Source organism: Schistocerca cancellata, chromosome 8, assembly GCF_023864275.1.
Source record: "Schistocerca cancellata isolate TAMUIC-IGC-003103 chromosome 8, iqSchCanc2.1, whole genome shotgun sequence".
Classification (NCBI taxonomy): domain Eukaryota; kingdom Metazoa; phylum Arthropoda; class Insecta; order Orthoptera; family Acrididae; genus Schistocerca; species Schistocerca cancellata.
In genome coordinates, this window is record NC_064633.1 from 243,297,506 (window position 1) to 243,324,519 (window position 27,014).

General features: G+C 44.4%; 1 protein-coding gene across 1 annotated transcript in view; it reads right to left on the bottom strand.

The window, feature by feature from the left end:
* The window catches only part of LOC126095491 (SKI family transcriptional corepressor 2), a 195,166-nt gene that overhangs the window by 4,559 nt on the left and 163,593 nt on the right, over positions 1-27,014 (bottom strand). The window contains exon 11 of the mRNA XM_049910280.1: positions 4,104-4,184. Coding sequence (XP_049766237.1) covers positions 4,104-4,184 — 81 coding nt within the window. The remainder of the gene's footprint in view (positions 1-4,103; positions 4,185-27,014) is intronic.

Genomic DNA, 27,014 nt, shown 5'->3' on the forward strand with positions numbered 1-27,014 from the left:
CTGCGGCATGTCGTGCATCGGACAAACTTGTCGCACTCTAGAAGAGAGATGTACTGAACACCGACGCTACACTCGTCTGGAGCAACCAGAAAAGTCTCCAGTGGCCGAGCATTGTCTCAGTACAGGCCATTATATGAATTATCAACAGACCAAAATTCTCCCATCAACGAGTTCGTACTGGGACAGTGTTGGAAGCAGTTGCTCGATGAATCTTGTAAACAGAGACACGGGCTTTCAGCTCAGTACAGCTTGGGATCCAGCACTGGGCATATTGAAGTCGCTTCGAGCAGAGAGCAGTACTATTGGTCGTACGACGGATGACGATTCGCCAGCAACATAAATATTCTGTTGACAACAGGAGGATAATCGAGGCACCTACGCGGACGCGCATTTTTGCTTGCGGCTTCCGACAGAGGTCGCTGGGGCGGCCGATGGCAGCGCAGAGCAGCGCCGGCAGCCTCCGCGCGTGCGCCGAAGTCTCTGGTTCTTCATCCTGTAGGTGGCGTTGCTGTCCATCCAGCTACCGGTTGATATCGTCGCTATTGTCCATCGAATTTGGCGCCTCCACGCATGCGCACTTCCTGCCTGAGACTGGCATAAATAGGGGGCTCTGGTCCTGCCTTAGCAGTGTGTTCGTCACACCTGAAGATGTCGGCCAGTTGCGCTGATGAAATATTGTGGTGTTTTCACTATGACATCCGACGTCTCGCCCGAGAACCATATATATAATTTCGTACACTTGGGAATCATATAAATGACTGGAGTTGCAAAATATATGTGACAGATGGAACAGCCATACGAGTGCATTAGTTCTGTCTATATTTAGTTTACGAGGCCTGATAGGCTCTGAGCACTATGGGACTTAACATCTATGGTCATCAGTCCCCTATAACTAAGAACTACTTAAACCTAACTAACCTAAGGACATCACAGTACACCCAGTCATCACGAGGCAGAGAAAATCCCTGACCCCACCGGGAATCGAACCCGGGAACCCGGGCGCGGGAGCCCGCATCTCGTGGTCGTACGGTAGCGTTCTCGCTTCCCACGCCCGGGTTCCTGGGTTCGATTCCCGGCGGGGTCAGGGATTTTCTCTGCCTCGTGATGGCTGGGTGTTGTGTGCTGTCCTTAGGTTAGTTACGTTTAAGTAGTTCTAAGTTCTAGGGGACTGATGACCATAGATGTTAAGTCCCATAGTGCTCAGAGCCACTTGAACCATTTTTTGAACCGGGCGCGGGAAGCGAGAACGATACCGCACGACCACGAGCTGCGGACAAGCCTGATAGGTTTACAGGGCATAAATGCATGAGTAAGCTAGAGAGACGGGTAATATACGATGTGTACAAGAACCAAGAGGGAATAATAAAAGTGGAAGACCAAGAGCGAAGTGCTCGGATTAAAAAGGGTGTGAGACATGGATGTAGTCTTTCACCCCTAGTGCACAATCTGTACATCGAAGAAGCAGTTGTGGAAATAGGAGAAAGGTTCAGGGGTGGAATTAAAATTGAAGATGAAAGGATATCAATGGAACGATTCGCTGATGACATTGCTATCCTGAGTGAAAGTGAAGAAGAATTACATGATCTGCTGAATTGAATGGACAGTCTAATGAGTAAAGAATATGGATTGAGAGTAAATCGAAGAAAGAAGAAAGTGAAATTCTTTTTTATTCCAGTCTCTGATCACAATATGAATTCTTTAGACGATGACCGGTTTCTGTCTGTAATGACCATCCTCAGATCTTTTTTACACCATGTCCTAAGTGTAGAAATGATCTGAGGATGGTCATTACAGACTGAAATCGGTCATCGTCTAAAGAATTCATATTGTGATCAGATACTGGAATAAAAAAGCATTTTACAGTATTGGATCACTGTTTGTATACGCGATTATGTCGCCGTTGGTGAAAGTAATGAGAAATATCAGAAATGAGAACAGCGAGAACCTTAACATCAGGATTGATGGTAACGAAGAAGATGAAGTTAAGGAATTCTGCTAGGTAGGTAACAGAATAACCAATGACTGTCGGAGTAAGGAGGTCATCAAAAGCAGACTAGCACTGGCAAAAAGGGCATTCCTGGCGAAGAGAAGTCTACTAGTAACAAACACAGACCTTAATTTGAGGAAGAAAATTTTGAGAATATACGTTTGGAGCACAGCATTGTATGGCAGTGGAACATGGACTGGGGGAAAACTTGGAACAGAAGGGAATCGAAGCTTTCGAGATGTAGTGCTACAGACGAATGTTGAAAAAATTAGCTGGAGGAGGTAAGGAATGAGGAGGTTCTGAGCAGAATCGGGGGCGAAAGGGACATGTTGATAACACTGACGAGGAGAAGGGACTGGATCACAGGACATCTGTTAAGATATTAGGGACTGACTTACATGGTACTAGAGGGAGCTGTAGAGAGCAAAAACCGTAGAGGGAGACAGAGAATGGAATACATCCAGCTAATAATTAAGGACGTACATTGCTACTCTCAGATGAAGTGGTTGGCACAGGAGAGAAACTCTTGGCGGGCAGTCAGAAGACTGATGACAAAAAAAAGCAGTTGAAAGCACACGATAGTAGCAGCAAAAAAAAGTCTCAGTAGACATGGGCTCTAAAAAGCATAGCGCATACTTCAAGAGTTAAGTGCACTTCTTAATCTACGATACTGTGAAACGAATCTCTTCTGCTGCAAGCTCTCCACTTTCCATATTTTGAGAGGAGGTATTATGGACCAAAAGCAACAAAAAATGTCGACTAAACATGGGCTTTAAAATGCATACCTTAAGATCTGTGAACACTTGTTGAGTAGAAATGTGTCTTACAGTAGCGAAGATGAACAAGTTGTCTCAGCTCTCAAGCTTTTCCTTTTAGAGCCTCTATTTATTGTACATTTTTTTTCTTGTTTTGGTCTATACTATTTGTGATATCGTCCAGAGATTGCGGTGCCACACCAAAGTCGGCAACGAGAATCGATATAACCGGCATTAGAGAGGTCACATTGCAATCCTCAGTTACCAATGGGAGGCGCTACAGAAGACATGTTCCCTCTCTCAGTACGGCAGTGTCCTCGCAGTGAGGTCAATATGGAGCCCAGCATGGAACAGCTCTGTCCAAGCCCGTGACCTCGCCTGAAGGAGTCAACATCATAGTGTAGGACCAAGGAGTTCTTAAAGTTTCTGATGAACTAGTACAATAGTAAATGTTAACATTGTTCCTCTAGAAAAGAATTTGTTAATTTCTGCAGTGGGTGAAAATGGTGTCAAATTCATTTCTAAAGGCTAACTTTCACTTTTATTTTATGCTATTGTCTTACGCTAAAAAATAAACAACTTTTGAAACTTCCTGGTTCATTACAACTGTGTGCCGGACTGAGACTCGATTTCAGGGCCCTCGCATTTCGCCGGTAAGTGCTCTACTAACTGAGCTGTCCAAGTACCATTCTGAAATGGTGAAGCATGCTCCTGTGAGTTTTTGGAGCAGAGATGGGGTTGAGGGGAGAGAAGGGGCAGTGTATGTGAGGAACACCCACGGAATGATTGCAATTTGCAGTCAGCAAAACGATGGTAGTTTTCAACATCTCTGAAAAAGTTAGTGTTCCTCTCGGAATCCATGTTGTTCCTCAGTTATAACGGCTACCTAATTGCTTTAAGTCTATTGTCGATGATTCTTACGTAAATCTTACACGCGAAGTTTAAGACACTTCTCTCTCTCTCTCTCACTCTCTCTCTCTATCGCTCTCTCCAAATACGAAAGAGACGTTTGTTGTCCGACTACCTTTCTAACACATGTTTAACAGATGAAGGAAATGCTTTTTGTTTTCCCAATGTGACAACGTTTTATGTCTTTACGTAGTGCGTATGTGAGGCGAGATGTGGGTAACAGTCCAGTATTTGCCTAACAGGATGTGGGTAACCGCCTAAAAACCACAAAACACATCGCTCTCGGCTATCCAGCCGGGTTAAAAACTGTACCTTCTATAAAGTGAAATATTTTACAGTGAAAAATATGGCTGTTTTTAGAAAAAAGAATATATATTTTTCAGTGGTGGAACCTACAGTAGCTACTGTTCCCCTAATCTGGCCGGAGCCCTTTGGGAGACGCTTGCTCGTACCTTTGATCCTGTCCGGTGTGTGGAGAGCGTCCGGCAGACCAAAGTAGGCGCAGGGCTCCGTCGGCACTGGAGCTGCCAGTTCTGCGAACAGAACAGAGACGGCTATGTTTATTCGACGATAAGACTATCTGGCATACGGAACACAATCTCTAGTAAGGCAACATTGGAAATGCTATCATACTGGGAGAAAATGTCGATTCAGTTATGCTACGCTCTCCAAACAGACGACTTATAAACGGGGAGACCAGGAGACCATGTGGCATTCGGATTTTTGCAACTTTTTATATTTATGATACGTGAAGTTCACAACACCAATATCGAATTGCTTTACGGGTGCAAATCTCAAAAACTCTCGACAAAATCAACTTTAAAGTCTTTCTGAGCATCTTACATCTACATCTATATCTACGTGATTACTCTGTTATTTACAATAAAGTGCCTGGCAGAGGGTTCAATGAACCAACTTCAAGCTGTCTCTTTACCGTTCCACTCTCGAACGGCACGCGGGAAAAACGAGCACTTAAATTTTTCTGTGCGACCCTTGATTTCTCTTATTTTATCGTGATGACCATTTCTACCTATGTAGATGGGTGCCAACAGAATATTTTCGCAATCGGAGGGGAAAACTGGTGATCGAAATTTCATGAGAAGATCCCGTCGCAACGAAAAACGCGCTTGTTTTTATGATTGCCACTCCAATTCACGTATCATGTCTGAGACACTATCTCCCCTATTTCGCGATAATACAAAACGAGCTGCCCTTCTTTGTACTTTTTTGATGTCATCCGTCAGTCCCACCTGATGAGGATCCCACACCGCACAGTAGTACTCCAGAATAGGGCGGACAAGCGTGGTGTAAGCAGTCTCTTTAGTAGACCTGTTGCACCTTCTAAGTTTTCTGCCAGTGAATCGCAGTCTTTGGTTTGCTCTATCCACAATATTATCCATGTGATCGTTCCAATTTACGTTATTTGTAATTGTAATCCCTAAGTATTTAGTTGAATTTACAGCCTTCAGATTTGTGTGACTTACCGCGTAATCGAAATTTAGCGGATTTCTTTTAGTACTCATGTGAATAACTTCACACTTTTCCTTGTCCAGGGTCAATTTCCACTTTTCGCACCATACAGATATCTTATCTAAATCATTTTGCAAGTCGTTTTGATCATCTGATGACTTTACAAGACGGTAAATGACAGCATCATCTGCAAACAATCTAAGACGGCTCCTCAGATTGTCTCCTGTATCGTTAATATAGATCAGGAACGATAGAGGGCCTATAACACTTCCTTGGGGAACGCCGGACACTACTTCTGTTTTACTCAATGACTTTCCGTCTGTTACTACGAACTGTGGCCTTTCTGACAGGAAATCACGAATCCAGTCGCACAACTGAGGCGATACTTCGTAGGCACGCAGTTTGGTTAGAAGACGCTTGTGAGGAACGGCGTCGAAAGCCTTCTGGAAATCTAAAAATATGGAATCAATTTGACATCCCCTGTCGATAGCACTTATTACTTCATGAGTATAAAGAGCTAGTTGTGTTTCACAAGAAAGATATTTTCTGAAACCGTGCTGATTATGTGTCAATAAACTGTTCTCTGTGAGGTACTTCATAATGTTCGAATACAGTATATGTTTCAAAACCCTACCGCAAATCGGCGATAGTGATATAGGCCTGTAATTCTTAAATGTGCTAAGGCGAATAGAAAGCTTCTGTGTCTATGTGGCTCTTTGGTAGAGTGGATGGTAAAATGGGTGGCCTGTGTTCGATGCATTTTCCACAGACTTTTCCCTGAGGCTACATAAAGATGAAAAATTTTGAGCATGGCTACGCTTCTGCAACTCTGCACGGAAGAGATTCAATAACAGCTAACCAGCTGCAAAATCCAGATTTATCAAGCCTTGACCATGGTTTCGATAATTTTTAATCTGTCTCTTTCAGAAGGAGTTTTACGAAGAATTATATATTATCTATATCCAGCTTGGGAGTCGTTGACTCTTTGTAGTATATGTGCATGTCATCCACTTAATTACAGTTGAAAAAACAGCATTTAAAATTACTAGTCCGGGCGTTACCACACACATCTTCGGCCTGGAATCTCACTGACTGGAGTACAGATGGTATTCGGCGATGAGTCTCGTTTCGAAATGAGCCCCGATGACCAGCGAGGACGTGTGTGGAAACGCCCTGGTGTGTGGTGGGATACCAACCTCCTGACCCCACCATACGGCCTGACAACCAGAAATGACAGTCTGGGGTGCCATTTCGTTTCACAGCAGGACCCCTTCGGTTGTCATCCGCGGCGTCCATACAGAACAGCGATTCGTCGACGACATTCTACGTCCCGTTTTATTACCGTTCATGGGAAGCCATCTGAGGCTTACATTTGAGCAAAATAATGCCCGCCCCCACAAGGCGAGAGTTTCTGCTTCCTGTCTTAGTGCTTGCCAGCCCCACCTTGGCCAGTAAGACCACCGGATCTCTCCCCATTTGAGAACGTTTGGACCATTATGGGCAGGGCTCGCCAACCAGCTTGGGAGTTTGATGACCTGACGCGCCAGTGGGACACAATTATGCATGATGTCCTTCAGGAACTGAAACGAAATAATCGTGTGGCATTGTTGGCCGGAAGGTCCAAACAGCGAAAGTTCGACCGTCCGGTTGCTAGTCTTATTTCAGACGCCGCCGCCTTGAGCGACTTGCGGGTTGGTGGTGGTGGTGATGATGATGATGATGTTGAGGACCACACAACACCCAGTCCAAGGGCGGAGAAAATCTCCAAGCCGGCCGGGAATGGAAGCCGGGCCCACTGCATGGTAAGCAAACACGTTAAAAACTCAGCTAAGCAGGCGTACATCCCTCAGGATGACATCCATCAACAGAATCAATGTCGATTCGAATAACTGCTTGCATAAGGCCTAGATTTGGACCAACACGTTATTGACTTGCAGTATTTGTGAAGCTCTTTCTATCTGTATTAATCACTTATTTTTTTCTGGAATTTTAATCATTTGTTTGTCTGAACATATGAATCTCATCTTCCAATTTGCGTCCCATTCGGATAGTTTCTTCTTGGTGTGTCCTTTTTTGTCTTACAGTGTATTTGATGAATTTCATGTTTATATGCCAGAGTTATTCGAACTGGACGAAAAAAAAGAAGTAATGAGCGAAACAATACTCGAACCAGCAGACCAGTGATTACCGGTCTGTAGCGCTATCATTTTTTTTCATTTATGTATGTTTCATAGCAATGCTCGTATAACTTGCACCTTTGTTAAAAAAAAAGTTGCATCAGGCGAAAATCAAACCCAGGCAACCCACGTGGCAGGCGAGGATTCCCCACACAACCACAGTGTCTCTCAAAAATTCGTTCTTGCTTTGGTGAACTAATGGCAATCGGAAAAACTCGAGAATTCTTAGGAGTTATCGAACTGCTTTATGAGAGTGATATTTGAGTTCTGAGCTTCACGTACCATAAGTACAAAAAATGAAAAAATCAGATTGCCGTGTGGTATCCTTGTAATTGATACGGTGCTGCTGCCACCTATTCTGCGGAATCCTGAAACAGTAGTTTATCAGCTTTACATAATCGTTAAAGCAGAGGTCAGGGTCTGGAACCCCAGTCAGAGAATTTTCAGAACAAAGGTACTTCTCGCAGCACAGATATGTAATACGACGTTTCCATGAGTTGTCGAGATGAAAACTCTCGTCTTGGTTGAGCAAGTTTTCTGGTAGCATGTTTTCACAGGTGCCTTGATCACTGAATCCGAACACCCAACACAGAATCAGGGGGTATGCAGTTATCAGTAATTTTTGAGTAATTTATATGACCGATATTCTCTGTGATTTTATGAACACTAATGCATTTTTAAGAACATGCAAAGTTATTTTTTGAAATTAAAAAGTCCCAACAGGGTAAGAATGTTCAGTAATTAAATTTTTACGTAATCGATGGAATCGTCAGCGGAAGTAGGCGCAAATGTTGAGTCATCGTATAGTTGTTGGACTGTAGAAGGCTAAGTGTGCCGTTGGCGTTAGCTGCACCGTTCTTGTACAGTGAGTTGTGTTTGTCATTTTACGACACTGATAAACAATGTCTTAGATACCTGCCTTTTGTAAAAACCGATAAACTTTTACAGATCCCAGATGAGCACCTTTCTTGGGCGGTGGGAGATACACTCCTGGAAATTGAAATAAGAACACCGTGAATTCATTGTCCCAGGAAGGGGAAACTTTATTGACACATTCCTGGGGTCAGATACATCACATGATCACACTGACAGAACCACAGGCACATAGACACAGGCAACAGAGCATGCACAATGTCGGCACTAGTACAGTGTATATCCACCTTTCGCAGCAATGCAGGCTGCTATTCTCCCATGGAGACGATCGTAGAGATGCTGGATGTAGTCCTGTGGAACGGCTTGCCATGCCATTTCCACCTGGCGCCTCAGTTGGACCAGCGTTCGTGCTGGACGTGCAGACCGCGTGAGACGACGCTTCATCCAGTCCCAAACATGCTCAATGGGGGACAGATCCGGAGATCTTGCTGGCCAGGGTAGTTGACTTACACCTTCTAGAGCACGTTGGGTGGCACGGGATACATGCGGACGTGCATTGTCCTGTTGGAACAGCAAGTTCCCTTGCCGGTCTAGGAATGGTAGAACGATGGGTTCGATGGCGGTTTGGATGTACCGTGCACTATTCAGTGTCCCCTCGACGATCACCAGTGGTGTACGGCCAGTGTAGGAGATCGCTCCCCACACCATGATGCCGGGTGTTGGCCCTGTGGGCCTCGGTCGTATGCAGTCCTGATTGTGGCGCTCACCTGCACGGCGCCAAACACGCATACGACCATCACTGGCACCAAGGCAGAAGCGACTCTCATCGCTGAAGACGACACGTCTCCATTCGTCCCTCCATTCACGCCTGGAGGCGGGCTGCACGATGTTGGGGCACGATGTTGGGGCGTGAGCGGAAGACGGCCTAACGGTGTGCGGGACCGTAGCCCAGCTTCATGGAGACGGTTGCGAATGGTCCTCGCCGATACCCCAGGAGCAACAGTGTCCCTAATTTGCTGGGAAGTGGCGGTGCGGTCCCCTACGGCACTGCGTAGGATCCTACGGTCTTGGCGTGCATCCGTGTGTCGCTGCGGTCCGGTCCCAGGTCGACGGGCACGTGCACCTTCCGCCGACCACTGGCGACAACATCGATGTACTGTGGAGACCTCACGCCCCACGTGTTGAGCAATTCGGCGGTACGTCCACCCGGCCTTCCGCATGCCCACTATACGCCCTCGCTCAAAGTCCGTCAACTGCACATACGGTTCACGTCCACGCTGTCGCGGCATGCTACCAGTGTTAAAGACTGCGATGGAGCTCCGTATGCCACGGCAAACTGGCTGACACTGACGGCGGCGGTGCACAAATGCTGCGCAGCTAGCGCCATTCGACGGCCAACACCGCGGTTCCTGGTGTGTCCGCTGTGCCGTGCGTGTGATCATTGCTTGTACAGCCCTCTCGCAGTGTCCGGAGCAAGTATGGTGGGTCTGACACACCGGTGTCAATGTGTTCTTTTTTCCATTTCCAGGAGTGTAGATCACACTGACTTCATGTTTCTTCTTTATTCTGGCAAGTTTTGAAGAAACATTTCATTATTTTGTTTCTTTCACATTCAGATGAAGTCGCAAGAGCTTCCTTCTTGGGAACTGTTTACTGGTTTTTGTCTACAACTGTGACCTACTGCAGTAGTAATATATACCGGACCAGTGCGAGTAGCAGTTGCGCTCTGAAGGTTACGTGCCAAATTAGTGATACATACAGATCTACATCTACAGGTTTTGATGAGTGGGTTAGTATCAAAGTATGTGACGTAAACGACCGTATCCATTGATTGCATTGACTTGAAAGCTTAAATTTTGTAAACCGCCTAGGCACCTAGACCTTAACATTTTACGCAAATTACAATTTGAAAACAAAAAAAGGAATCTTAACAGATGGACGTACATATAGACAACAAAGTGATCCTACAAGGCTTCCGTTTTTACCGATTCAGGTACGAACCCAATAAATGGTAAAAGATGATTCTTACTACTTGTATTTAATCGTGGTTGAAGTTCCTCTCCTCGTTGTCCGCTCCAATTTTAGCCGTATTTGGTTGACTGCCAAAGAAACTCCAGCCAGTGGGGAATGGAAATGGCGCCTTGCGGCAGATAGCCTCTACACAGAGTAAGACTACGACGGAATCTCAGGTGTAGAGTTGCGCGCCAGATGAGTTCTTACAATGTCCGAGGATTCTTCATCCTGCAGCTCTCGCTTTCCTTATTTGCTACTAACGTCACAGTATGATACGTGAATCAAACGGCACTCACCTAGAGAAAGAAGAAAGGAAGGAAGGTAAATGTTTAACGTCCCGTCGCTGATGAGGTCATTGGACACGGAACGTACTCTCGGACTAGGGACGGATGGGGAAGAATATTGGTCATGTCCTTTTCAAAGGAAACATCCCTGCATCTGGGTCGAGAAATTTAGTACAGTTTCACACTACATCATCCCGCTTGGTCGCTATAGATATAGGATGGTCTATGCGAAGAACGTGCTATACTCATTGTCATTTTTGTGTAAACGCAGAGAAGTTATCAGGAAGACTGGACTGATTTTTTTGTGTTAGACTTTAGAGTACAAGAAACTTCCATTTATAAGCTCAACAAATCACAGCGAAAAGCTGTTATCCTACGATTTCAGTTTGTGTTGCATCCTGCAATTTATTAAAAATATCACTAATTATTGGAGCATCTCGTCCTCCAGAAAACTAGACTATGAATCCAGAAACAAGACAAGTATTGAGAGTACCAACAGGGCTAAGAAGGACTGAGAGTAGTTCCAAGACACGGTACGCCACAAGCCTCTCGCTTTACAAAGGAGAAGCTACTTTGTCCAACCACATCACGTCCACTAGTGATTCGAACACTCAGAAAGTCCTTGCTCTGACTCCCAGTAACCTATGTGTGACTGTTGATGAAGTAGCATACTACACGTATATTAGTCATAGCTTTCCATATGAAATCATGTGCGAAAAGAACAACTCTCGTAGCGCAGTAGTAACACATTGGAAGCGTAGGACGTTGGTTCAAATCCTCGAGCAGCATGCAGAATTGCGTTTTCCATGATTTCCTCTAAATTAATAGGGTGATCTAGGAAATACCGTTAAGGCCCTGGACGCGATGAAGGGAAACTCTTGATCTACACCTCACAATGGTATAGATAGGGAGCAACATAATGTGATGGATAACGTAGACAGTGTCTGAAGGATGACTGGGATAGGGCATCACCTCAGCTTTTTCTGGGCTGGGCAATGTCTTATGCGGGAAATCAGAAGCCATTTCCGAAGGCAGAAGAATCAAGTGATGGTCAACGACGTTGAGTATGAAAGGCAGTGGGTAACCATCACACCGCGCGTGATTAGCCGAGCGGTCTAGGGCGCTGCAGTTATGGACTGTGCGGCTGGTCCCGGCGGAGGTTCGAGCCCTCCTTCGGGCATGGCTGTGTGTGTGTTTGTCCTTAGGATAACTTAGGTTAAGTAGTGTGTAAGCTTAGGCACTGATGACCTTAGCAGTTAAGTCCCATAAGATTTCACACACATTTGAACATTTTTTTAAACTATCACGTTAAAAACCCATAGGTATCCCAAGCATCAAATGTAAACTATGCCAGTATTTTCTGAAATATTTTTCGGCGATAAATTAGTTCCCCAATCGGATCTCTGGGTGTAGACTCTAAAACATATAGGCAAGGTGAAGAAAAACAGGAATGTGAGAACACAGGTTCAGTGCAGCAAACTAGAAAACCGAATCTTCAGTGGATCGACTGGAAATGTATGTCCTTGGCATTTCTCAGATGATATGGCCTCGCATAGGATACTTGTGGTCTTGAGAACACAGAGTCATTAACATCGGAACTGATCAGGCCCATGTTCCAAGGGATATGTGAAATATCTATCATCTAGGATAATACTGGTCAAACTTGATACTGCACTGAATAGCACTGTGATAATACAAGTGTACATATCAACGTCCAAAGAGGTACATTACTGGCCATTAAAATTGCTGCAACAAGAAGAAATGCAGATGATAAACGGGTATTCATTGGACAAATATAGTATACTAGAACTGACATGTGATTACATTTTCACGCAATTTGGATGCATAGATCTTGAGAAATCAGTACCCATAACTACCACCTTTGGCCGTAATAATGGCCTTGATACGGCTGAGCATTGAGTCAAACAGAGCTTGGATGGCGTGTACAGGTACACCTGCCCATGCAGCTTCAACACGATACCACAGTTCATCAAGAGTAGTGACTGGCGTATTGTGACGAGCCAGTTGCTCGGCCACCATTGACCAGACGTTTTCAATTGGTGAGAGATCTGGAGAATGTGCTGGCCAGGGCAGCAGTCGAACATTTTCTGTATCCAGAAAGGCCCGTACAGGACCTGCAACACGCGGTCGTGCATTATCCTGCTGAATTGTAGGGTTTCGCAGGGATCGAATGAAGGGTAGAGCCACGGGTCGTAACACATATGAAATGTAACGTCCACTGTTCAAAGTGCCGTCAATGCGAACAAGAGGTGACCGAGACGTGTAACCAATGACACCCCATACCATCACGGCGAGTGATACGCCAGTATGGCAATGACGAATACACGCTTCCAATATGCGTTCACCGTAATGTCGCCAAACACGGATGCGACCATCATGATGTTGTAAACAGAACCTGGATTCATCCGAAAAAATGACTTTTTGCCATTCGTGCACCCAGGTTCGTCGTTGAGTACACCATCGCAGGCGCTCCTGTCTGTGATGCAGCGTCAAGCAAGGGTAACCGCAGCCATGGTCTCCGAGCTGCTGCAACATCGTCGAAATGGTCGTGCAGATGGTTTTTGTCTTGCAAACGTCCCCATCTGTTGACTCAGGGATCGACTCAGGCTGCACGATCCGTTACAACCATGCGGATAAGATGCCAGTCATCTGGACTGCTAGTGATACGAGGCCGTTGGGATCCAGCACGGGGTTCCGTATACAAACCTGAACCCACCGATTCCATATTCTGCTAACAGTCATTGGATCTCGACCAACGCGAGCAGCAATGTAGCGATACGATAAACCGCATTCGCGATAGGCTACAGTCCGATCTTTATCAAAGTCGGAAACGTGATGGTACCCATTTCTCCTCCTTACACGAGGCATCACAACAACGTTTCACCAGGCAACGCCGGTCAACTGAGGTTTGTGTATGAGAAATCGGTTGGGAACTTTCCTCATGTCAGCACGTTTTAGTTGTCGCCACCGGCGCCAACCTTGTGTGACTGCTCTGAAAAGCTAATCATTCGCATGTCAGAGCATCTTCTTCCTGTCGGTTAAATTTCGCGTCCGTAGCACATCATCTTCGTGGTGTAGCAGTTTTAATGGCCAGTAGTGTATTTGAAGAAATATACCAAAAATATGTAATGTGAAAAGATATGCTAAAGGAAATAATAACCTGATTGTCTTTGAGGACTGGAATGCGATTGTGGTTGAAGAAACGAAAGGAAGTATTCACTGCTGCTATGGACTACGGAAAAAGAAATAAAAGAAGAGCCCGACGAATTGAGCTCTGCTCGAAATGCATGTAAGTTGTTGAAACACATTTTTCAAACGTCACAAGCGGAAAAGGTACACCCGAAAGGCCCCAGGAGACTTAATGAGACAATAGATCGACCACATTTTAATGAAATCACATTTCAGAAACCAAATTAAAGATTGCAGGAGCTAGCCGTCTGCAGATGCAGACAGTGATCACAATCTGATCCTGATGAAATGTTCACTCAGGTTCAAATGTCTGAAGAAGAAGACTGTGAAACAGAAAAGAGGAATAGAAATCTTGAATATTGAGGGACTGGCTCAGCGTTATATTAGGAATAAGACAGCCTAGCTAAAAAAACTCTAAATTATTGGAGTAAACGAAGAATGGGATAAATTGCAGCTGGTGTATGCAAAGCAGCAGAAAAAAATTGGGGAATCTAAACTCAAAAGCAAAAGCATGTTATTCATCTTACTGACAACAGAAGGCTACCCAAAGACGCAGTTGTCGAACGAGGAATATCTGAATACATTAGACTGAGGAACTCACTCAATAGAGAACCCGGGAAAGCAAAAGAATTTTCTTCAAGGAATGTCCCCAAATGTGGAAGAAAATGTGCGTACTGTAAGACTGGTGTAGCCTATACAACAGCAAACATTTTTTTAACAAACTCAAAACAATAATCTCGCTTGCAGTAGATGATAAATTGGAAAAATGATGTTTGATGAAGGCATGATGAAGAGATTGGAAGAACACATTGAAGAATTGTATGACGGGGTGACGTTATCGGAGCATGTAATAGATAAATAGGAGGAAGCAGACAAAGATGACAAAGGATATGAAATTCTGAAAGAAGAAAGTGAGAAAACTCTTTGACATCTATGGGAGAGAAAAGCAAGACGTACAATGACATTCATGCACAACTAATCTGGAATGCTGACAACAGCATGAAATGAATGTGCTGCAGAAATTAATGACGTCCATTTATAACACAAGAGAGATACATACTGATTTCCATAAATGCATCATAGTTTCCATATCAAAGAAGGTAGCATCTACAAAATGTGAACAGTACCGAACCTTAAGCCTGATATCACATTCTTCAAAAATTCTCGTAATGATAATTCTGAGGAAACTTGAAGAGAAAGTGGAAGGTATACTAATTGAAGATCACTTTGGTTCAGGAGGACATTATGAACAAGAGAGGCGATTCTGACACTTAGGTTTCTTATCAAGCAATTACAGAAAAATAAACCAACTCACCCTGTCTTTGTAGACATGGGAAATGCATTTGACAGTATTATCTAACAAAATATGTTCAAAGTACTGAAGTAAGCAGATATAAAATACGAAGACATGCAGGTGATACTCAGCCCGCCGGCCGGTGTGGCCGTGCGGTTCTAGGCGCTACAGTCTGGAACAGCGCGACCGCTACGGTCACAGGTTCGAATCCTGCCTTGGGCATGGATGTGTGTGATGTCCTTAGGTTAGTTAGGTTTAAGTAGTTCTAAGTTCTACGGGACTGATGACCTCAGATGTTAAGTCCCATAGTGCTCAGAGCCATTTGAACCATTTTATACTCGGCTTCTGTATGAACGTAGTATGTGTGATTAGGAATTTCCGTAAGGAACAAGAGGCGACAATAATAAAAGGCGTGAGGAAGGAATTGCTCTCTCTCTCTCCTTATACTCGCATGAAATGCATGCATCAAGGAAGCTACAAACCAAGTTTGCCAAACAGCTGAGGTGTGGATCAAAATTAATAAACAGAAGACACACATGCTACGATACGTAGATAATACTGCCGTCACGGAAACGAAACAAGATCTGTTCTTAGTACGGACTGAAAGAAAAGGTAAAGACTAAAGGGATAGTACGCAGTACTCTAGAAGAATGGGAATCTCTAAGAAGGAGAACTGACAGAAAAATTTACGTATTTGGGAAGTAGGATCACAAAGGATGATAGGAGCTGGAAAGAAATTGTGAGTAGAATACGGAAGGCTAAAATTGCGTTTAATCTGAGAAAGAACTTACACACCAGCAAGAACATCATCTGCAAATAAGTAAACGCATCACGAAAGCATTTGTTTGGAGTACGGCCCCATAAGTGTGTGAAACTAGGACGATAGGAAAATAATAGAGAATCCCTGGAGGTTCGATGCTACACAAGGAGACAAAGATCAGCTGGAGAGCTACCAAAGAAGAGTACAGGGAACCATATCTCTCTGGTGGCACACCCAAACAAGAAGCGACGAACTCTTAGGACACATTTTAAGACACAATAACATCATTGGGACAATGGCAGAAAGAGCGATTGAGGGAAGGAATGGCCGGTAACGATCAAGAATGTCATACATGCAGCAGAGATGTAGGCTGTGTACCGTACGCGAAAATGAAGAGGAAGGCAGATAAAAGAGTGGAATGGCGTACCGCCTTGAATCTCTTAATGCAAATGGAGAGATGGCTTCTTCGAACAGGACACGATCAATTTCTCCCTCAATTCTTAGTTTGCCCTCCGTCTCTAACGATCTCGTCGTGGACGGTGCACTTAACTCCAACTTTCCTTCCTCTTTCCTTATAAAATCTGCGTCCCAAAATAGCTCGGTGGAGAACACAGTAATCGACTGTGAGCACTTAATGGAACGTCGTGCTAACGAAGGTGAAACTTTATTGAAACAATCCACTGGAGGTGAAACATATATTCATCATTCCTAATCATAGAGCTAAGGCCACAGCTTAGAAGGGAAACAATCCGAATTTCCAAAGAAAAATAAATTAAAGAGCCTCTGCAAAAAAAGAGAGGCTCACATTGTTTTGGACACTCACGGATTATTTTCTATCAAAAACAGCCTTGATCACAATTTATTTCTTACGGTGACCGGTTTCGACCATTACTGTGGTCATCTTCAGACCAATAAGTAAGAACTTCCTTCTGGTGGTAAATTACTACCAATAGTACCGGTCACCGTAATGAATAAATTGTGATCAAGACTGTTTTTGATAGTAAATATTTCTAACACGTTGATCATTGTTCACTCCCACAATATATTCAAAAGTAACTCATGTATCAGTTCTGAAACATAATCTAGAAAAATGATTTACAGTGAACAGTAAACGTTTCAACTATATGCGTTGCAAGAAGTTGAAACCTGCTGTGTTTTCTACGTGACAACTTGCTTTCACGTGCCTTCTCCATCATAGGCCCATACACGAACACCATTAAGGGTCTAGATTCAATGGCGTTGTAGGTCTCAAAGAGGCGTTAAGAGGAAGATAATTTGTTTTCTATTAGACACAAATTGTGCGTACATAGCATGCTGCTCAACCACAAACCTTTTCTTTCTCATGGTAGCGGAAACACTGTGCAAGGCGCAAGAAGTGTATTAAAAACCAAGGTGACCGTACAGGGTGATTTTTATTAACTTTGAGCCTCCGAAGCGACATAGATGACGCTGAGCCAATTAATTTAATATAAGACACATAAGATCGCAAATGGCGGAAAATATGCCCAAAACGGACAAATGACGTCACCAGATGACGCACATCGGCGCACATGCAGCGGTTGGGCTTGGTTATGAAGGGAGGATTGAGCGAAGCAATATTTGCATTCGAGCAACCGGTGCAAATTTCGAACACTTTCTGTGTGTGGTCTGTTGTAAACGTCGCTACGGTCCTACCTCGGGCATGGATGTGTGTGGTGTCCTTAGGTTACTTAGGTTTAAGTAGTTCTAAGTTCTAGGGGACTGATGACCTCAGATGTTAAGTCTCACAGTGCTCAGAGCCATTTGAACCATTTTTGTTGTAAACGTAGAAGTTACTAAGTATTGTCCTCACCGTAACCAAACAAAAGCTGATCTTCTTCGTGTTTCCCTTCTTTTCTTGTTTACAGGCATTATTTAATATAGATAACTTAGGTCATTTACTGGTAATGACGCAATTCGGAAGTTTATACTCATTTACATGTGACGCAATGCGGTTGGTTCTTGTTGTAGTGTACTTTGCAATAAACCAGCGGAAACCACAAAACCTACAAATAGTATAATAAATCTTACCTTCACGTAAACACAAAATTGTCTCAACAACGAAAACAGCACTGCCTGCCAGACGCAAGACTCGAATCCTGAGAACCACGTGCTGAAGTCGCGCACGTGGGTCGAGAGTCACACCGACGTGAACCCTTGACTTCAGTTGGGATGATCAGGTGCGACTGACCGATGGACTCAACCGCTGCACGTGCGGCGAGGTACGTCATGTGGCGACATATTCTACATTTGCCTTCCACTTTTGGGGTATTTCCCGACGTTTTAGAGCCCACGTTTCCTGTATTAGATTACTTGTCTCAGAGTCATCTAAGCCGCTTCGGAGATTTTTAAACGTTAATAAAAATTACCCTGTAATATTTTAAATTTTTGCTTGCTGTATCCAAAGAGCACTGCGTTCTCCCGTCGTACTACCGTGTCTGCAGGGTCGCCTATTCAGCAGGCGTAGCAGTGTACCACAACGCACACAGACCAGTCACATTAATGCGACTACCGCCTATGTTCGAAGTCAACGTGCAATAACCACTCATGGGCGGCACGTGGCAGCACTAGATATGGAGGGTACATAAAGTGCGTCAGTGAAACGTGGAAAACAGTGCAGCCGTTCTCAGAATGAAACTTCCTGGCAGATTGAAACTGTGTGCCGGACCGAGACTCGGGACCTTCTGAAAGAAAGGATATTGCGGGGACATGGCTTAGCCACAGCCTCGGGGATGTTTCCAGAATGATATTTTCACTCTGCAGCGGAGTGTCCGCTGATATGAAACTTCCTGGCAGATTAAAACTGTGTTCCGGACCGAGACTCGAACTCAGGACCTTTGCCTTTCACGGGCAAGTGCTCACAGGAGTGCTTCTGTTAAGATTGGAAAGTAGGAGACGAGGTACTGGCAGAAGTAAAGCTGTGAGGACGGAGCGTGAGTCGTGCTTTGGTAGCTCAGATGGTAGATCACTTGCCCGCGAATGGCAAAGGTCCCGAGTTCGAGTCTCGGTCCGGCACACAGTTTTAATCTGCCAGGAAGTTTCAGTGCAGCCGTTGTCGTACAGCGGAAACGGATTGATACATCTGACGTCCAAAAGGGGATCATCACTGGCTTTCGGACCAAGGGTGGAAGCATTCACGAAACGGCTAAGTTTGAAAACTATTCGCGTACCACCATGCTTAATGTATACCGTGCATGGCAAAATGGCGCTGTCCAAAACAGATGCCGAGGTATCTTATGGTGCACCACGGGCGATAGATGTCGGGGGTGAACGATAGCTGCGGAGGAGTGTACGGGCGAAGAGACGTGCAACTGTTGAACAGCTGGTAGCACAGGTGAACCAAGGAACTACAACTCTAACATTCTGCGTGGTGTCTGTTTGTTCTAAGTCGTGTCTCCCTACCAGATTCGCGCAACGACGCTCTGAGAGTGTTTTTTAGGGAATTGACTAGTTTGAACCTGGGACCTGTTGCTGGTAAGGAGACTACAGACCACACATGATATGTAGAGTTCAGAAGAGTTCAGTGAGACTAGCGATGATATAATCAAATACTTAACGATTTCAGCGTCAGCTCCACTGCACTCCCTGTAAAAGAATCGTAATACTAACTAAATTTAGTGGAAGGGGGTTCAAGGCTTTCCTACATTTAGTTAGCTGGTAATATAACGTCGAAAAAGCAGTTAAGTTTACCATTGGAAATTTTATACTACTCACAAAACATTGTTTATAAATTGCACTATTAATAAAAGGAAATATTTTAATACAGGATGATAAAAACCAACCGCGTTCAACAAAAATGTGAACGAATATTCCCTGAATGGGTTTCCAATTTCTCTAATGGATCGAAGGATGACCTATGCCATATCACATCTACAGGGTTATTACAAATGGTTGAAGCGATTTCACAGCTCTACAATAACTTTATTATTTGAGATATTTTCAAAATGCTTTGCATACACATACAAAAACTCAAAAAGTTTTTTTAGGCATTCACAAATGTTCGATATGTGCCCTTTTAGCGATTCGGCAGACATCAAGCCGATAATCAAGTTCCCCCCACACTCGGCGCAGCATGTCCCCATCAACGAGTTCGAAAGCATCGTTGATGCGAGCTCGCAGTTCTGGCACGTTTCTTGGTAGAAGAGGTTTAAACACTGAATCTTTCACATAACCCCACAGAAAGAAATCGCATGGGGTTAAGTCGGGAGAGCGTGGAGGCCATGACATGAATTGCTGATCATGATCTCCACCACGACCGATCCATCGGTTTTCCAATCTCCTTTTTAAGAAATGCCGAACATGATGATGGAAGTGCGGTGGAGCACCATCCTGTTGACAGATGAAGTCGGCGCTGCCGGTCTCCAGTTGTGGTATGAGCCAATTTTCCGCGGGCTACGCGTGAATCTTGCCCGCACGCGTTCAACCGTTTCTTCGCTCACTGCAGGCCGATCCGTTGATTTCCCCTTACAGAGGCATCTAGAAGCTTTAAACTGCGCATACCATCGCCGAATGGAGTTAGCAGTTGGTGGATCTTTGTTGAACTTCGTCCTGAAGTGTCGTTGCACTGTTATGACTGACTGATGTGAGTGCATTTCAAGCACGACATACGCTTTCTCGGCTCCTGTCGCCATTTTGTCTCACTGCACTCTCGAGCGCTCTGACGGCAGAAACCTGAAGTGCGGCTTCAGCCGAACAAAACTTTATGAGTTTTTCTACGTATCTGTAGTGTGTCGTGACCATATGTCAATGAATAGAGCTACAGTGAATTTATGAAATCGCTTCAATCATTTGTAATAGCCCTGTATAATCTAGGTTTAAATTAAGTTTCACAAAAGAGAAAACTATCAAAATGGTCTACAGTGACCCTCAATCATCTTTAATTACTTATTTAACTTGTTGTAAATTACAGTGGCTGATGTGGCTTCTCAATAATTATACAACAGAAAAATCATCGCGCTTCAGATTTTAACTTCAAGTAGCAAATGCGAATACCGTGAGCTTTAATTGACGATCAAGACTAGTATTACGCAAAAAGGGGATGTAACAGATGAGACTTCTGCAGTTCTGAGTGAAGCCTTATGACTCTTATGCGGCATCGCGTACGTTCATTACCTTGTCGTTGGTTAGGCAGTGTCAGAGGGCAGTGGGCGGCGCAGCTCCACACACCTCGCCGTCTCGGAAGCAACTCCCCTCTAACCTCTTTTTACTACAATTTACCGAAGCTGGTTTAAGAAAAAGGTATCTGGCTGTGTTTTCAACTAACCAATCAGGGTCTCATTGTTAATCTTAAGCTCCGCCAACAAAAATTCTGTCTATCCAATGAGAAACGTTATACTTTTCGTAGTGGGGCAATGTTTTTAACGTTTGCAACGTAAGAGAGACGCGAAAAAGTCTCACGCTAAAACTTGCAGCTGGTGTGGCCCTTTTAGTGTTATCGTAAGATCTATACTGTTCTTCTGGAGGGCTCTATCTCTTAACATGGGCTTGGGGGTGGTCCTGGTGGTTGGCTGGCGATGCGGGTGTCCGTCCCTTATCGTAGGGCCTTCTAGCTTAACACGGTTCTGCTCTCGGCTTCTGTTCTCGTTTCTCCCCTCGGAACTGCGTGTTTTTCGCGGTGGGAAGGTATGACATGCATTTAGGCGTTCTTGTGTTGGTCTGTGGTATTCCATTTGCTCACTCGTTGATCGTATTAATTTGATTAATTTAACGTCAGGATTTATTCGGAGCTATGTGACATACTGCCGGATTTGCTATCATGTCAGAGTTTCATGGAAGGTGTTGGATTTGAATGACACCTTACACAACAGTGGCACCCCAATGTTCAACACACGTTGGCGCGTATGGGCCTCCGTGGCACGGCCTGGTTCATGCTCCCAAGCCGACTATTCTTCATCGGCGATGAAGGCTGCAATTAGCACGGCAATATCGCATCTGGACGTCAACTCAGTGGCGGCAGGTGGCCTTCTTAGATGAATCACGTTTTATGCTCCACCAGACAGGTGGCCGTTGGCGTGTATGGCATGAAAGTAATCCGTAGAAGTAATCCGCTGAATTACAGGCCTATATCACTAATGTCGATTAGCAGTAGGGTTTTGGAACATATAATGTATTCGAACATTATGAAGTACCTCGGAGAAAACGATTTATTGACCCATAGTCAGCGCGGTTTCAGAAGGTATCGTCCTTATGAAACGCAACTAGCTCTTTATACTCATGAAGTAATAAGTGCTATCAATAGGGGATGTCAAATTGATGCCATATTTTTACATTTCCAGAAGGCTTCGACACCGTTCCTCACAAGCGTCTTCTAACCAAACTGCGTACCTACGAAGTATCGCCTCAGTTGTGCGACTGGATTCGTGATTTCCTGTCAGAAACGTCACAGTTCGTAGTAATAGAGGGAAAGTCATCGGGTAAAACATAAGTAATATCCGGCGATCGCCAAGGAAGTGTTATAAACCCTCTATTATTCCTGATCTATATTAACGACATAGGAGACAATCTGAGTAGCCGTCTTAGATTGTTTGCAGATGATGCTGTCATTTACCGTCTTGTAAAGTCATCTGATGATCAAAACGAATTGCAAAATGATTTAGATAAGATATCCGTGTTGTGCGAAAAGTGGCAATTGACCCTGAATAAGGAAAAGTGTGAAGTTATTCACATGAGTACTAAAAGAAATCAGCTAAATTTCGATTGCGCGATAAGTCACACAGATCTGAAGGCTGTAAATTTAACTAAATACTTAGGGTTACAATTACAAATAACCTAAATTTGAACGATCACATAGATAATATTGTGGGTAGAGCAAACCAAAGACTACGATTCATTGGCAGAACACTTACAAGTTGCAACAGGTCTACTAAAGAGACTGCTTACACCACGCTTGTCCGCCCTATTCTGGAGTACTACTGTGCGGTGTGGGATCCTCATCAGGTGGGACTGACGGATGACATCAAAAAAGTACAAAGAAGGGCAGCTCGTTTTGTATTATCGTGAAATAGGGGAGATAGTGTCACAGACATGATACGTGAATTGGAGTGGCAATCATAAAAACAAACGCGTTTTTCGTTGCGATGGAATCTTCTCCTGAAATTTCAGTCACTAGTTTCCTCCTCCGATTGCGAAAACATTCTGTTGGCACCCATCTACATAGGGAGAAATGGTCATCACGATAAAATAAGAGAAATCAGGGCTCGTACAGAAAAATTTACGTGCTTGTTTTTCCCGCGTGCCGTTCGAGAGTGGAACGGTAGAGAGACAGCTTGAAGTTGGTTCATTGAACCCTCAGCCAGGCACTTTATTGTGAATAGCAGTGTAATCACGTAGATGTAGATGTAGAAACGTCTGAAAGCAAATACGGAAAGAGCGGTATGGTCTGGGGAATGTTTTTTGGCACTCCGTGGGTGATCTCGTAATTCGGGAAGGCACATTGGATAACACAAGTTGGCATCTATACTTAGCGACTCTGTTCGCCGCAACATGCAGCTTCTTTTTCTTCGGCGTCTACCTGCAGCTCAGTTCAATGTGACACACAGCCTGCAGTGTCCGTGTGTCGTTCGAAGAGCACCAGGATATATAACCATGCTTTCCTGGCCACCAAATTCTCTGGATTTAAATTTGTGAGGCCATCTCTATCGGGCTTCTCAACCGAGAAACCTACAGCTGCCGTCCGCGGGACTGGAGTCGTCATAGCTCCTCATCCTTGTCGCTACCTGCCAGAACATTCACTTCCTTTCCACATGTCTCACAGCGGTCCGCACTGGAAAGTGTGGTTATTGCGCTTTTTGACAGGTGGTCACATTAACGTGACTTGGTAATGTGTAAGGTATGATCAAAACGTTTCCGTTTGAGGGCGTTGCTGCAGTGTATATGCAATATAACGCGACCAGGATGCAAGTTTACAGGGTGGTCCATTGATCGTGACTGGGCCAAATATCTCACGATATAAGCGTCAAACGAAAAAAACTAGCTTGAAGGGGGAAACCAGATGGCGTTATGGTTGGCCCGCTAGATGGCGCTGCCATAGGTCAAACGGATATCAACTGCGTTTTTTTAAATAGGAACCGCCATTTTTATTACATGTTCGTGTATAACGTAAAGAAGTATGAATGTTTTAGTTTGTCCACTTTTTTCTCTTTGTGATTGATGGCGCTGTAATAGTCACAAGCGTATAAGTACGTGGTATCACGTAACATTGCGCCAGTGCGGAGGTATTTGCTTCGTGGTAGATTACACGTGTTAAAACGGACCGTTTACCAATTGAGGAAAAGGTCGATATCGTGTTGATATATGGCTATTGTGATCAAAATGCCCGACGGCCGTGTGCTATGAAGGCTGCTCGGTATCATGGACGACATCATCCAAGTGTCAGGACCGTTCGCCGGATAGTTACGTTATTTAAGGAAACAGGATGTATTCAGCCATATGTGAAACGTTAACCACGACCGGCAACAAATGATCATGCCTAAGTAGTTGTTTTAGCTGCTGTCGCGGCTAATCCGCACATCAGTAGCAGACAAACTGCGCGAGAATCGGGAATCACAAAAACGTCGGTGATGAGAATGCTACATCAACATCGATTGCACCCAGATCATATTTCTATGCTCCAGGAATTGCATGGCGACGACTTTGATCGTCGCGTACAGTTCTGCCACTGAGCACAAGAGAAATTACGGGACGATGACAGATTTTTTGCACTCGTTCTATTTAGCGACGAAGTGCCATTCAGCAACAGCGGTAACGTAAACCGGGATAATACGCACTATTGGGCAACGGAAAATCCACGATGGCTGCGACAAGTGGAACATCAGCGACCTTGGCGGGTTAATGCATGGTGCGGCATTATGGGAGGAAGGATAGTTGGCCTCCATTTTATCGATCACAATCTAAATGGTGCAATGTATGCTGATTTCCTACGTAATGTTCTACCGATGTTTCTACAAGATGTTTCACTGCATGACAGAATGGCGATGTACTTCCAACATGATGGATGTCCGGCACATAGCTCGCGTGCGGTTGAAGCGGTGCTGAATGACATATTTCATGACAGGTGGATTGGTCGTCGAATCACCATACCATGGTCCGCACGATCACCGGATCTGACGTCCCCGGATTTCTTTCTGTGGGAAAAGTTGAAGGATATTTGCTGTCGTGACCCACCGACAACGCCTGACGACATGCGTCAGCGCATTGCCAATGCACGTGCGAACATTACGGAAGGCGAACTACTCGCTGTTGAGATTACACGTATTGCCAAATCCATTGAGGTTGACGGACATCATTTTGAGCATTTATTGCATTAATGTGGTATTTACAGGTAATCACGCTGTAAAAGCAGGTGTTCTCAGAAATGATAAGTTCGCGAAGGTACATGTATCACATTGGAACAACCGAAATAAAATGTTCAAATGTACCTACGCTCTGTATTTTTATTTAAAAAACCTACCTGTTACCAGCTGTTCGTCTAAAATTGTGAACCATATGTTTGTGACTATTACAGTGCCATTTTTCACAAAGCGAAAACAGTGATCCAACAAAAACATTCATATTTCTGTACGTACTACTCGATTATTTTATAAAAAATGGGGGTGCCTATTTAAAAAAACGCAGTTGATATCCGTTTGACCTATGGCAGCGCCATATAGCGGGCCAACCATAGCACCATCTGGTTTCCCCCTTCAAGCTAGACTAGTTTCGTACTTTGTAGTTTTTTCGTTTGACGCTTATTTCGTGAGATATTTGGCCCGTCACGATCAATGAACCACCCTGTATAAGCACCGACGTGCAGGTGAGGAATTAGTTTTGCATTCGTGTCTTTCGGCCGTGTGTGCGGTAATTGCGGAAACGTTAACTATGCCGATATTATTACCAATTGCGTCCGAGCTGTTATTCTTTTCTTGGCTTCCGGAAGGCAAACACCATTAGACATTCATCGGAGAACGAACAGTGTGTGTGAGATAACATGTCCGTCGAAAACCACCGTCGTGGAATGGTGCGCCAAGATCGTGGTTCGTGATTCGACACAAGATGCCGGTCGATCAGAGACCAGCTCATTGGCATCTCAATTGGGCGGCACTCGAGCCCCCGCCCTACAGTCCTGGTCTCTCTCCATGCGATTATCACGCCATCGGTCGTTCAAAAAAGGCCTTGAAGGATCGACGACGATTCCTATCGGACGACAATGTTCAACAGGCAGTTACGGACTTGTTCACATAGCAGGTATTGGTGTTTTAATAAAAGTGCTGCGCCGGTGTCTCCATTTACATGGTGATTTTGCCTAATTGGTATACCGATTCTGGACTGTACAGCCTTCGAACGGAAACTTTTTGATGGCCCTTTACACCTATATTTTGTTTACTTACATATCTATTGGACTATGGCGTTAACCATTTAGCCAGAGTAGAGAGCAATTACGGTCTTGCTATACAATATCGTATATACATCATAGACACTGTGAATTACATTAACACCAGTTGAACTTCATGGTACGGTTTGTACACTCATACATTCGACAGAATCAATATAAAATATCTTCTACAGCTGGATCCCATCTGTCTGACTTACAACTGCATATTCCGCTTCTTGCAGAAACGCGACAGTACTGTAACCACAATATCGTTCCAGATAGCACCCATCCTACCGGAGGGCACCAAAGTTCCCGCTTTGTTTGACAAAGCCAGTCACGTGCCCTGAACTAGAGCGTAGCAGTATCCTTCCGCTCATCGCGCATTTAGAAACCCTACGGCAGCTAGTTGTCCTCGAGTTAACAGCGAGTTCTCTAGGAGTGTTACCAAGAGCTGTACATTACTCTGCAAGTGTCTACTTCCTGGACGAATAAACTATTCTGTTTATGATTTTGTGTCTAATTGGTCATTTGTGCACGTTTTTTGAACGGTATTTGTTGTACTAGTAGTAAGTGTGGTGACTTTGACTCAGTTCTGTAATCACCTTGATAAACTAAGACAATAACGTGACGTGCTATACAACACATGGTCGTGGTGTTATAAATCACACACGGGGAGAGTTTCTACTACTTCTCTTCGTGCTTGCCGCACCCTGTCTTGGCCAGCAGAGTCGCCGGATCTTTCCCCAAACGAGAACGTTTGTTCTTTGCGAGAAGTTCCCATCAACCGCATCGGAATTTTGATGCTCTAACGCGTCATTTGGACAGAGTTTGGCAGGATATCCCTCAGGAGGAGACCCGACAAAACTCTTGTCAGTCAATGCCAAGCCGAGTAACAGTTTGCACTAGGGCCAGAGGT